General features: G+C 47.8%; 1 protein-coding gene across 2 annotated transcripts in view; it reads left to right on the forward strand.

Annotated features, from left to right (window-relative positions):
• XPNPEP1 (X-prolyl aminopeptidase 1) overlaps window positions 1-13287 on the forward strand; it is a 50850-nt gene that overhangs the window by 31997 nt on the left and 5566 nt on the right. For both annotated transcript variants that reach the window (XM_088019780.1, XM_088019781.1), the window contains 10 exons: window positions 753-834; window positions 2351-2561; window positions 4130-4219; window positions 4804-4854; window positions 6211-6269; window positions 6401-6478; window positions 8344-8415; window positions 10179-10239; window positions 11701-11770; window positions 12672-12845. In XM_088019780.1, coding sequence (XP_087875906.1) covers window positions 753-834; window positions 2351-2561; window positions 4130-4219; window positions 4804-4854; window positions 6211-6269; window positions 6401-6478; window positions 8344-8415; window positions 10179-10239; window positions 11701-11770; window positions 12672-12845 — 948 coding nt within the window. The remainder of the gene's footprint in view (window positions 1-752; window positions 835-2350; window positions 2562-4129; window positions 4220-4803; window positions 4855-6210; window positions 6270-6400; window positions 6479-8343; window positions 8416-10178; window positions 10240-11700; window positions 11771-12671; window positions 12846-13287) is intronic.

Below are 13287 nucleotides of genomic sequence, written 5' to 3' on the forward strand. Positions count from 1 at the left end.
CTTTTTTGTTATACTGTGTTCTTCAGGAGAGCAAGCATCAGGCTGTGCTTTCTGCTGGCCCCCGTAATTTCTTAAACATACAATGACCTCCCCCAACCCCTCTTGACACTGGCTGTAGGCGGGTCCTCCACCCTGGTTGGGTACCACAGCCTGCCCTTGGGTGGGCTTGGATTTGAGTTTCATTCATGGGCCTAAGCCCTGCTGACTCACTGCTTTTGTTCCTGTGTTGGAAGCTCCGCCTCCATGGGGCTCCTTGACTCTTAGCCAGAGGGCCTTATTTGGGTTCCCTCATCGTGGGTGGGTCTCAGTTTTTCTACCCTAGTCGTTTGCTTCAGAAGGGAGAGAGCGCTTGGCTCTTTTCCCTTCACTTGGGAGTGCCAGAGGTTTTCCCTGCGGCAAGGCCAGGCCTGGCAGGTCACCACCGGGCGGACCGTTTCAACTCTTTGTTTGGAGGGTAATTCTCAAGTTTTTGACTAACTTCCACTTTGTTCCCGGGACAGTGATGCGGCAGCTTGAGAAACAGTTCTGGTGCCATCATTTGGTGGACATGAGCAACTGCAGCTCAGAGGTGGAACCAGGAAGTCAGGTTTCCTGCTTTTGTGAGAGATGCCACCAAATCCTTCCAGGGAAGCCTTCCACAGATGCCAAAGTGCTTCCCTCCCCCTCTAATCTACCTGTTAAAATCTCAAGTCAGGCAGGTGACAGGGTCTTTTTTTTTTTTTCTTTTTCTTTTTTTTTTTTTTTTTTTAAAGGGCTGTTCAATCTCCGAGGGTCAGATGTGGAGCACAATCCGGTGTTTTTCTCCTATGCAGTCATAGGATTGGAGACGATCATGTGAGTGTTTGCCCCACATCGGAAAGTCCTTCCTTCCTCGAAGCTCCTCAGATGCCCTGTCTCCCCTTCCTTGCTGGTCAACCCCATCACTGTCTGAGGTCCTGCTGATGTGCTGCTTTTCTTCTGCGAATTTCCCCTTTCCTGCCTCTCTCTTCCTTTCCCTCTGGTCTTCCTAAACACTAGGTATTTTTTACATCTTGCCTCTCTCTTAATTCCCAAATGACTTGAAATCTATGGAAGTATCTCTAGTACTAGGAGATTAAAAAAATAAGTAGGCAGGGACATCAGAACAAAACCGGAATGAGGTTAGTTCACAAAATTTCTGCTGCAAGGTCTTGGTCAGGCCACACATTTGATTTTGTTTTATAGCAGCCATTGCAAAGGGATATATGGGCTCCATTATACAATCCTGGGTCCACAATTCAAATAAACCCAGGCATTTCGAAGGTCAGAAATGACACAGGAAAACCCCCTCAGTTGTGCTTTGTCGAATTGTCTATCTGTTAAAGAATTGCTGTGGCCTTCCTGTGGTTGCTCTTTGATTTGGATGGCTCTCTTTATTCTGATAAAGTTTATGAAGTTGCTAGGGTCTCTGTTGCGTGCCAGGACGAATGAGGCAGGCAGGGTCCTGGGATAGAGTTGGGGAGATGAGTGTCTCTTCAGGGGATTCAGGCATGTAAGTGGGCACTGACTTGACAGTGGGGTGGGTTCGGGTATTATCGGAGGGGCCTAGCCTACCCTGGGGGGGCGGTCAGAAGAGACTGACAAGTAATATTGAAGCAGAGATCAAGGGCACGTGAGAGTTGGCTAGGTGAATGGGGAGCAAAAGGAATGGTGATCTGAACAGAGGGAATAGCATTGGTGGTGGCTCTGGGCAGGAGAGAGCACAGTGCCTGCAGAGGACCTGGAGTGGTTCAGTGCGGTTGGAACGTGGAGTGTGAGGCCGGAGGGTGAGCAGGGGCCATGTAACGGAAGACCTGTGAGCCAAGTCCAGGAGCTCAGACCTTTATTCTGAGGACACGGGGGAGCGTTTGAATGGATTTTTCACAAGGAACCACAGGATCAGGTTGGCAAGTCATAAAGAATACTGTGGCTGTGCAAATGGGCTGGTTGGGGGCAGGACTGGGTGCAGGGAGACCAGCTAGGAGGCTGTGGCACTAATCCGGTGGGGAGTCCGTGCAGCCTGAGCCTGGCTGGTGACTGGGGAGGGTTGGAGGCAAAGCTGGACAGATTTGATGGGGGTTTAGACTGTAGGTCCAGTGATCTTAGTGGAGGGAAGGAAGGACATCAGGGACAGTGCCCAGGTCCTGGCTGGGGGAATGAGGTGGACGGTGATAACATATACAGGGGTAGGGACACAACTTGGAGAGCAGGATTTGGGAGAGGCATGGGGAGGAAGGAGAAGCTGCTTGGTTTTGATTGCTAGAAGATGGAGTGTATCTGTGGGTCCGTGTTCCCCCAGCTCTCGCTCACATGCCCTCCTTTCTCTGTCGTCTTACCTCTCGCCCCTCTGCAGGCTCTTCATTGATGGTGACCGCATAGATGCCCCCAGTGTGAAGGAGCACCTGCTCTTTGACTTGGGCCTGGACGCAGAATACAGAATCCAGGTGCTTCCCTACAAATCCATCCTGAGCGAGCTCAAGGCTCTTTGTACCAATCTCTCTCCAAGGGAGAAGGTGTGGGTCAGCGACAAAGCCAGCTATGCCGTGAGCGAGGCCATCCCCAAGGTTCGTAGCCCTGCTAAGGGCCATGCGCGTTCAAAGCCTGTCACGTTCCAACTGCCAGCCTCTTCCCAGTTCCAGCATCTTGCAGCTTTGTCTTTGAAACAGACGCTGTGCTGGAAGATCTCTGGGACTAGCTGTCAGATCAGAGATGCCCCCTCCCTGGAAGAGCCCTTTGGGCTGGAGCCATATTCAGAGACTGAGGGCCCTTAGAACTCATGGAGTCCTCTGTGTTTTCTAGAGTGTGGCATGAGAGATGATTTTAGGTGGTAGACATTCAAACTTATGTTTATTTAAATGTTAACTGTTTTAAAAGCAATTTAGTCTATACTAGAAAACACATTTCTAGCATTTGAGACCGTAAGGTTATAAAATTATTTCTTGAGATAGGGTTTAACAGACTAAGTTGATCTAAAGATGGTCTAAAGAAAAGTATTAAGTGAACAGGGATCGAGAGGATAGGCAGCCAGGGTACGAGCTGCGTAGGTGGTAGGAGAGTGCCTGAAGTCTGGGAAACGCTTCGCGTGCCCCCTCCCCACCACATTTTACAGCTGAGGAGACTGGAGGCCCCGAGGGGCTTGGGAAGTTGGGGACTTGTTGGGGGTCAAATGACAGTGATAGCCTTGCCCTTTCCTGAGCCCCTGCTGGGTGGTGCCAAGCTCTGGACACCTGTCTCCTCATTTTAACTAGGGCTCAGGGCAGGACTGGAATCCAAGCCACCCTGGATGTAGCCTTTTCGACTGTCCTGCCTGGGTCTCTGGCTGCCAAGGGGGTACCCAAGCCCAGGGGTATCCTCTCTTCTCCATCCTGGGAAGAGCCTAGGCCTGGCCCACTGGCCCTACCACGCTCCTGCTGCGTGACCCTCAGTTACTCAGAGATTTGCTTCCTTGACCTGAGTTAGGGGATCATGCCTGCCTTCTCAGTTTCGTGAGGGATATGCACGTGAGAGCGAGGGAATAGGAGAGTGGAGAGAATGAACACCTTTCAACAAGCTCTGTGCAAGTGCAAGGTCGTCCTGAATCCCCCTCCTGTAACTCAGGGCGGGGTTCTAACTTGTTCTTAAATCGGGAAGGGTCTTCCCTAGCCCTTTATGATCAGACCATGAAGAGTACGTGATGTGTGATTCCTGAGCAAGATGGAGGAAGGAGTGGGAGTGGGAGCCCTTCCCTCATCAGTCATGTGTGTCCCCAGACTATGGGAAAAAGCCTCCTTTGTGCGGCAAGAAAGGGGTTATTTTGGTCAAGCTTTGATCGTTAGTGAACTCTGACCATGACCATGGAGGCTTGAAAAGCAGTATCTTCTGATGGCTGGTGGCCAGCAGTGTCAAAGAGCTGAGGATATGGAGGATAGAAGAGAAATACCTTGTTTGATGTACTTTATCTTTTTGGAAGAGCCCAAGCCCCTTTCGTCATGCTCAGAGTCATCAACCAAAAGGCACAACTAGGGGGGTCCTGAGAGGGAGCTCTTCAGATGATTTGTCTTAAGTGTGATGTTGCCAGGTGAAGAGGTGATTGCCTTGGTCTTGGGTGTGTGGAGCCAGACTCGATTTCCCATACTACTCCTTTTGCCCGTAGGATCATCGATGCTGTATGCCTTACACTCCCATCTGCATCGCCAAAGCTGTGAAGAACTCTGCCGAATCAGAAGGCATGAGGCGAGCTCATGTGAGTAAAGCAGCCTGTGCAGAGGAGGGGTGTATGGTGGTCGGAAGGCCCAGTCCCTCACCTGCTAGGTGGCTTTGAGCCTGGCACAAGGTGGGAAATTCTTTGAGCCTTTCAGCGTTAATGAGAGCATGAAATAAAATACTCAATAGGCTAGATCTTTACAGAGTATAGCATACCCCACAAAAAAAGGTGATGATGATGATGCTTCTTAAATGGCCCAGAGTATGTTTCAAAGCCCGCAGTGGGTCTGGAAAGATGCAAGGCCCACAGATGGCTTTTGCCAGTGGCTTGCCTTTCCTGCTTCGGGAGGGTGGGAGTGAACCCGCTGAGGGATTTGCCCCTGCTCTCCGGTGGGCCCTTTCCTGGTTGTGCCTGAGCTACTGAACAGGTGAGGAGCCCTGTCCCTGCTGGTGGGAATTGCTGCAGATGTGTTTACAGGGCGTGCCTGCGTGGGAAGCCCTGATTGCTGGTGGTTGTGCCCTGTGGGTCCAGCCTTCTCAGTCCCATGTTGGGGCTGGGCTCTGAATTTGCCCAGCTGATTTTCAGTAATAACTTTTTAAAAAATGTCTCCATTGTTTGCACAGATTAAAGATGCTGTTGCCCTCTGTGAACTCTTTAACTGGCTGGAGAAAGAGGTTGGTTCTTCGTCTTTGTTTAACACGTGGATTTCGATTATTCTGAAACTGTCAACATGTGATTCTAACCGTGGCCCCCTCCGTGCTCCAGTGACCATGAGGTCCAAGGTCTTGATCTAATTTTAGGACTCTTCTCTTGGTAGTTCTTTCTGGAAATTTGGTGTGTATTTAGAAATTTTTTTAATTGTAGAAAATAGTAACACAGATGAAGGAAGAATTTCCTTAACTGAGAGGATCCTTTTTGGGTCAAGGCATTGTCTTATAACTAAGTGGAATTTCATTATAAGGAAAAGTGGTTCATAATAATATTATCGGCAAGCTGACAGTATTAAGAGAAAAAGATCTTTGTGTACATTTTGGACTTCAGTTTAAGATGTAAAACTTTTGATAGTAAATTGATTCTTGGCCATTAGTTTCTTGCCTTTTCATTCCTTATGGTTGACAGCAGGGGATTTCTTTGTGCTGTTATTAAACAGTCTCATGTTCCCTTTAAATATTATATAAACGACTCTTTAAAAGTAGCTTAAAGTGGAAAAAGAATATCACGCTTACTCCCACCTATGTAACTAGTTTATTCCCTCTGGCTGTTGTTCTTCTGTGTAAATCATTTTTACATGTCTCTCAGTGTATAGATATGGTTTTGTATTTTATTTTATTCACTTAGTACCATAGTGTGAGCCTTCTCCATGTGCTTTGAGGCCTTTAAAAAAGAATCCAAATTGTGAAAGCGTTGTGTGCTGACAGATGGTAGCTACACTTCTGGTGAGCACAGCGTAACACAGAGATGCTGAATCACTGTTTCGTACACCTGCAACTAACATAGCATCGTGTGTCAGCTACTTGCATTAAAAAAAAAAACAAAAAACAAAAAAAAGGGATCCAAGTAGAGAGGTTGTGTTTGGTGGTTAGACCGATTTGCCATTCCTCCTATTTTCAAGTGTTTAGATCATTTTTAATTTTTCTTTTGCTATTATCAGTCACCCTGTAATATTACCTTTGCATTGGTCTTTTTTATTTATTCAGGATGACTTTCTTAGGATGATACCCTAGCAGGAGATGCTTTTGAATTTTTAAACTTAGATGGATTAAGTTTGGGGGAGGCTTTAGGATATAACACTGAGACAAATAGTTGAGTGGAAAATTGAAAGGATAGAAATCCTTCTACTTTAGATAGCTTTGATGAGAGTCTTTGGAAATTCCCTCCTGGTTAAAGATGAGACATCGGCTGTGTCCTGGAAGTGGGACAGTTGGGACATGGGAAGTGAGGAAAAAATAAGCTTTTACTGCATCCCCTTTAACTTGTATGAAGCACATGAATTTATCACCCCAGACGATTTATAAGCAACTCCCTTGTAGGTGCCCAAAGGTGGCGTGTCAGAGATCTCAGCTGCTGACAAGGCCGAGGAATTTCGCAGGTGAGGATCCGTGTGTGTGGGGGGGCCTGAACCTTGTGGGCATTTCTTTGGCGAGTTGCATGAGGCTGAGAGGGCCCTGGTTCTTGGCACAATAAAATCCTTCATGCTGCTCTGCTCTCTTTCTGTTCTAGGCAACAGGCTGACTTTGTGGACCTTAGCTTCCCAACAATCTCCAGTACGGGACCCAATGGCGCCATCATTCACTACGCGTAAGGCATGCGGAGGAGCTCTCTGCCTGGCTTTGCTGCTGCTTCTGCAGGAGCCTGAGTGGGTGGGTGGGTGGGGGCACTAGTTTACCAGGGGCCTTAGTGCCCACCTCCCTGTGTCTGTTGAGACTGTTCTTAGATAGGAAACGAGGACTTGCTTTCTCTCGTTTCCTCTAAATCTCCAAGTCTCTGCCTTTTGGGAGCCTCCTCTTAGGCTCAGGTGTATGGTGTTGACCTTCTCCATGAGGTAGTCAAATGGGTTGTCCCCCTCTTTCCTTTCCGAGGCAACAGGAGGTGTATTCATAGCTCTTGATCATGGTGATCAGAATATTTTAGTGTTTGTCTTTCCTGATAATGGCAGCCTTTGTGATGCATGAGTCCAAACATCTTGTGAGCTCCATCACCCCCATACTGAAAAACTTAGCACTAGGTTGTTGAGTATCCTGTTGTGGTGAGGGAGGTAATTAGCACCCTTTCTTCCCTCCCTGTGGACTTAAAGCTGGGTGCCCAGCCTGTGGGGGATTTCAGCAGATGACCTCCAGTAGTGTGTGGACTCACAGAGTGGAGCATTCCCTGTGCTGTGAGACGGGAGGGGCACTGATAAGTTTAGGATTGATCTGCCTGTGGAGACGGTGGGAAGTGGAGCGTGGCTTGGTCATTGGATGCCAGCTTCAGATTTGCCCAGGCTAATGGTTTTGCCTAGTGTTGGGCATTTTGAGTTCTTTGCTCCGTGTGTATGATATATACAATCAGTGGAGGGACACTTGGTCTTTCTCACTGTGCTGTACACAGGCAGAGGCCCCCCTCACCCCACTCTTAATAATTGCTTTTAGAGCTTTTAGTCTGGGGCACATTTGGAACCTGTGTGTGGGAGACAGTCACAGATGTGATTGTGCAGTTCTCTCCTATTAATGCTTCTATTCGAAAATTAAAATATAAAGAGGACTTTCAGTTTTTGTCTTATGTTTAATTCAGGTGGTGAATTTCTTGGTTGGATACTATCCTAGAATTTTGCATGTAATTAACACATTAAAAAATTTCAGATCAGGCAGGGAGAAGTCTGCTTCTGCTTTGGCATTTTTTCGCCGTGGGCTGTTGGAAGCCTGCTAAGAAGCAGGGCCTGGAGCTGGTTCCATTCGTTTGGCTGGAGTGACCACTGATGCCCTTCGTGCTGAAGAGAGGGTGTGGTGCCTGGAAATGAACGAGTCCCTTTCTCAGCTGCAGGGTAGAGACTTGGAATGCCCTTACTCCTTCTAGCATTTCCCAGTGCAGTGGTACTGTCTGGAGATGGCATGGGGAAATCAGATCACTTTTTTAAAATACTTCATGTTCATTTAAAAAAAGTACTATGGCATAAGAACATTGTGATTCACTCCTTTTCCTAATAAAAATCCCTTTACTTTTTCTCCCAAATTTGGGACATTTACCTCCTGTGTCTGGTGGTCTGGGAAGCACATGGGGCCTGGGACCCCATACCCAGAGACAGGCGACTCCTGGCTGCTGTATTCCCAGTTCTCAAGACTCTAGCTTGGTCCTCTCGCATCTGATGATTATTGTTTTTGTAGCTTTTACAACTATTTCATTAACCTGTTTTGTTCCAGACACAAATGGAGATAGATATGAGGAAATATGTTATTCTTCCTTCTCTTGAGCTCTTTATCCAGTTGGGGAGATAGGTTGACTGGGTCTTTGAGTAGTTCTAGAAGATTAAATTATTTGGAATAATCGATTTAGTGGGTAACTTTGGATTTTGATATACTTTCAGACCTATGTAAGTTGTAAGAATAGTATAAGGAACTCTCGGATGTCTCCTCCCAGATTCAGCAAGTACATTTGTGGAATAATTAATTTTTAATTAACTTTCTTAGGCCGGTCCCTGAGACGAATAGGACATTGTCGCTAGATGAAGTGTACCTGATCGACTCGGGAGCCCAGTACAAGTAAGTGAACTGGGGCTGCCATAGAACGGGATGGTGTCGGGTCAAAAAAGTTGAATAGGGGCGCCTGGGTGGCTCAGTCGTTACTTACTTTGGCTCAGGTCATGATCCCAGGGTCCTGGGATCGAGCCCCGCATTGGGCTCCCTGCTCCGCGGGAAGCCTGCTTCTCCCTCTCCCACTCCCCCTGCTTGTGTTCCCTCTCTCGCTGTGTCTCTGCCTGTAAAATAAATAAATAAAATCTAAAAAATAAAAAAGTTGAGTAGGGGGCAAGCCAGGCCCCAGCGGAGGGTGCCCAGACGGGAATCTCACTGTGCACCAGCCCCTAATGGAATCCTTCTCATGTTTTGTCCTTTTTTTCACCCCTGCTTGAAGTTGTCCAGTGGTGACTCTTCCCACAAAAGACCGTTTGATAGAAATGTTTAGTTCTTGGCCGGAAGTTGTTAAATACTAAATAAATAACTGAAAGCAAGCTTTCAAAACCGTTGGAAAGGCTTCTGCCCTAGTTCATAAACCGCCTGCTAGTTCTCTGGACTCGTAACGCCCTCATGGCCTTGGGAAGAGAGGGATTAATTTTAAATGAGTAGATGAGAAACTAGGGTTGCCCCTGAATTTCTGAATTTCCATCTTCATGTCTCACTGCTGTCATGTTCATCCTCTAGGACACTTCTCAGAGGAGAACCCAAGATTTGGCTGGGTCCCCATGTGGAACCCACGAGAAGGCGCTGGAATAGGTGTTGTCTGTATTAAGATAGCACGAGCAGTTTTAATGCTCCGTTCCCACTGCAGTTGGGACTGTGGCTGATGGAGAGCCTGACTGTATTTTTATTTTTAAAGATTTTATTTTATTTTAGGGAGAAAGAGAGCAAGAGCAGGGGGACGGGCAGAGGGGGAGAGAGAGGGAAAGAATCTCAAGCGGACTCTGTGCTGAGCGCAGAGCCTGATGCAGGGCTCCGTTCCACCACCATGAGATCATGACCTGAGCCAAAACCAAGAGTCAGTTGCTCAAGCAACTGAGCCACCCGGGTGCCCCTGGAGAGCCTGATTATTAAGCGGGCTCCACCACATCGATGGAGATCACAGCCTAGCCTCGGGACACATGGGTCTGTATTCATAATAACAGCTTAGAGCTCGGTGTTGAAATTGTTTGGGTTCTGGTGTAAATTTTGGTTCACGTCTAAATTTTAGCAAGATACCAGAAGTTACCCTTTCTGTGTCAGGGGTGTGGATTAGTGCATTCTAAGAGATGTCTTTGGGTAATTGTAGGGTCCAGTCCTTTGCTGTCCTGACGGGAAGCATTAGAGGTTGGCCCTCTTTTGATAGAAGCAGGCTCCCACTTGCTCCTGGTTCCTTTGTCCTCCTTCTCGTTTATAACCCTGTGATAGTGTCACCCATGAAACAGTCCTTACACTGTAGACCGAGAGCGTGCGTGCGTGCGTGTGTGTGTGTGTGTGTGTCAGGGCCCGACTGAGTTCATTCTCACCACCTCAGGCCATCCTTGCTTTCATACTTTGTCTCATTTTATTTATTTATTTAGAAAAAGATTTATTTATTTTAGAGCACAAGCAGGAGGGTCAGAGGGAGAGGGGGAGAGAATCTCAAGCAGATTCCTTGCTGAGTGCCGAGCCCACCATGGGGCTTGATCTCACAACCCCGAGATCATGACTCGATTCAAAACCAATGTTCAGATGCTTAACTGCACCACCTAGGCACCCCTGAGCCAAAGCTTATTTTGAGTGAAAACTAATTTGTCCTTTCTTCTGGAAAGGGATGGAACGACAGATGTGACACGGACCATGCATTTTGGGACCCCTACAGCCTATGAGAAGGTAAGGTGGGGCAGGAAACTGGAGAGCCCTCTCTGCTTTCTTAACAACGGCACAGCTCTAAGGAAAAGGAATTGTGTAATGAAGGAAAATTTATATGTGGGAGAATAAAATAGCTCATTACTGTGGAGTCAGGCTTCTCTGCTTTATGATGTCCATTTAATTAATTACTGGAGAAATTTTAAAAGCATTCTGTCTGCTAAGGTCAGAGTAACTCAGATTCAAGTTTAAACAGCGTCAGTATTCTCTTGACTCAGGAAATCTCTTTGTGGATGGGAGTAGGGTAGTGAAGTGTATACTTTTTACAAACAGTGTCTAGATTTGATTCTGAAAGCCACCCCATCCCTTCTTCTTTCAAGTTCAGCATTTCCATTTATAGGCTTAGCTCAGGAAGCCTCTAAAATGGTATACACTGCTCAGTTTCTGGTCTGCCTGGCATGGAGAGGAGGAGATGATGGTGAGGTAGGAGTCTGGAGACTGGACTTCAGGTCTTCTCTGCCGTTTGCTGGCTCTGTGGCCTGGAGTAAAGCACTTAGACACATCCATAAAAATGGGGATACGAGTACCTGCCTCCAAGGCTGGTTATAATGGTTCCAGGACCCTCGCAAGTTCCCGGATCAGTCAGTACCCAGCAAATGTTGGTTGAGTCCCTGAGTGAATCTGTTTTTCTAGGAGCTCCTACAGGAAGAGAGTTTTACGCAGTGCGGCAGAGCAGATTTTAGTTTTAGTCCTGCACCTGACCTGTTTGTAGGCACGAGCACCTTAGGAGAATCTGACCTCGGCTCCACGTACCTTTGGTGTGACTCCTTTCTGTGCTGGATAAAGAGCTCTAGACCAGATGGAAGAGTGTGGGTTCAGTCCTCGCTCTGCACCTTACTGGCAAGCCACTAACCCTCCAAGCATCACTTTTCTTACCCGGGCAGTAGGGATCACCCCCGAGTCTAACATGGGTAAGGGACAGATGTTGATGCCGGACCCCTGGCTTCAAGGCCAGGTGCTGTCACTTACGAACTACGCCGCCTGGCAGACTGGTTAATCTGTCAAGTGAGGATGACAATAGCATCTCCAGCACCAAGTGTGGGATGAAGTGCTCAGTGCTTAGTACCATGCCCGGCACAGAGGAATAGCTCGGTAAATGTTAGCTCACGTCATCGGTAGTTTTATGACTTGCTCGTCTTTCTCAGGCTCAGCTAGAGTGTGTCAGAATGTTCAGTACAAGGGGGGGACCTGTGGGACCATCTCTCTGACAGTTCCTTTTAACTAAATTTAATTTCAAGATTTTCTAGATGATGGGTCCCATGGCCAGGCTTTTTGTTTTTCCACCAGAGTTTTTTCTTTTTACTCTGATTTTCTCTGTGCTATTGCTAAAAACCTTCAGAGGCAAGGTTTTCTGAGCTGCCGGAAAACTCCAGGACTGAAGCATCTGTCCTCGTCTGCAACATGCCCCTGGGTTTTCTTTGGCAGGAATGCTTCACATACGTCCTCAAGGGCCACATAGCTGTGAGTGCAGCTGTTTTCCCGGCTGGAACCAAAGGTAGGTGGGTCCTTCTGTCATCTGGCAGGCTTTTCCTTGTTCAGGCACCAAACGTGTCTAAGGTTGAGCAGAAGAACATGTCCTTTGTTTCCCGTCAGCCTTGGCCCCTTCAGGCCCAGCCGGGGCAAGTGCTGTGTGGAGTGAGTCTCCTAGACCCCTGACTGAGCTCCTGACTGAGCTCGGCGGGCCTCCCAGGGAGCCAGGCTTCGGTTTGGGCTTGACGTCAGTGGTGGACCTCTCTCCTGACCACCTGGGGTGTCAGATGACACAGGCAGGTGGCTCCCAGGAGAGGGCGGCCAGCGCATGAAGGCCTCCGGGCCCAGGTGGAAGTTGGTTGGTGCAGCCTCCTGTCTCTCCTGCCTTGCAGGGCCAGTGCCTCCTTTTGGGACCCTTGTCGGGCTTTATTTTACTGGGAACCTGACTTCAGATAGATACCAGTCTGCTCGAGGACTGATGGATGGGGCACTGGATGGGGAGTTGACAAGACCTGGGCCTTGAATCTGCTTAGGTGGGGTCTGCACTCATATCCCCCTGGGCATCTGTTTCCTTAGAGTCTCATCTCTGTAATTGTGACGCTTCAGGGTCCCAGAGCTGGGAAGGGAAAGTCTGCCTCAGCCACACCTTAGTGCTGCAGGCGTCCAGCCCCTTTACTGGCTTCCCGGACACACAGTCCTCCCGCTTCAGACTGAGCTCTGGCTGGTGGGGGCGCGGCTGTCTCAGGAGCTCGGGTGGTTAGTTCTTTCTTGTGCTGGCTTGAAATCAGAACCCTCTAGTCACTTTTACATGCTGGTTTCTGTTTCACTTTCTGGAGCCAAACATAATAAATCTAATCTCTAAAGTGCTTTGCAAATTGAAAAGTACTGGACAAATATCATCAAGTGGTTCTTTATGTGTCTTTCAGGACACCTTCTTGACTCGTTTGCCCGCTCAGCTTTATGGGATTCTGGCCTGGATTACCTGCACGGAACGGGACACGGTGTTGGGTCTTTTCTAAATGTTCACGAGGGCCCTTGTGGCATCAGTTATAAAACGTTCTCTGATGAGCCCTTGGAAGCAGGCATGATTGTCACCGATGGTGAGTGTCCTTCACATCCAGGGTGTGCATGGGTCTTCGAGCCTGTTTGAAGGCTCTCTGTTGTTGCTTATCTTTTCATTATCTTAAAGTAAATTGGATATAATTTCCCCCTCTTGTCACCTTGAATTAAACAAGAACAACAACTTTTTATGATTATAAAAGTGATACGTGTTCATTTTAGAAAAGGTGAGGCCATGGGACAGCATGTGGAAGAAAATGAAAATCACTTGTAATCCAGCCGCCCAGGGGAAACATTGCTTCGTGGTTTGATGTGTTAGCTTTGGGTCTTCTATATACCTCTACGTCTTTTGTTCTCATCATTCAGATTATACTGGACGTATTGTTTGTATTCGGCTTGCTTACTTAGTGTACTTTCCCCATGTCATTACCAGATGTCTGTGCCTAGAGTTTGATGCCCGCTTCGTTATGTCTTATGAATAGG

Source organism: Eumetopias jubatus, unplaced genomic scaffold, assembly GCF_037043125.1.
Source record: "Eumetopias jubatus isolate StellerSeaLion01/CBP00866 unplaced genomic scaffold, mEumJub1_p1.0 scaffold_17, whole genome shotgun sequence".
NCBI lineage: Eukaryota > Metazoa > Chordata > Mammalia > Carnivora > Otariidae > Eumetopias > Eumetopias jubatus.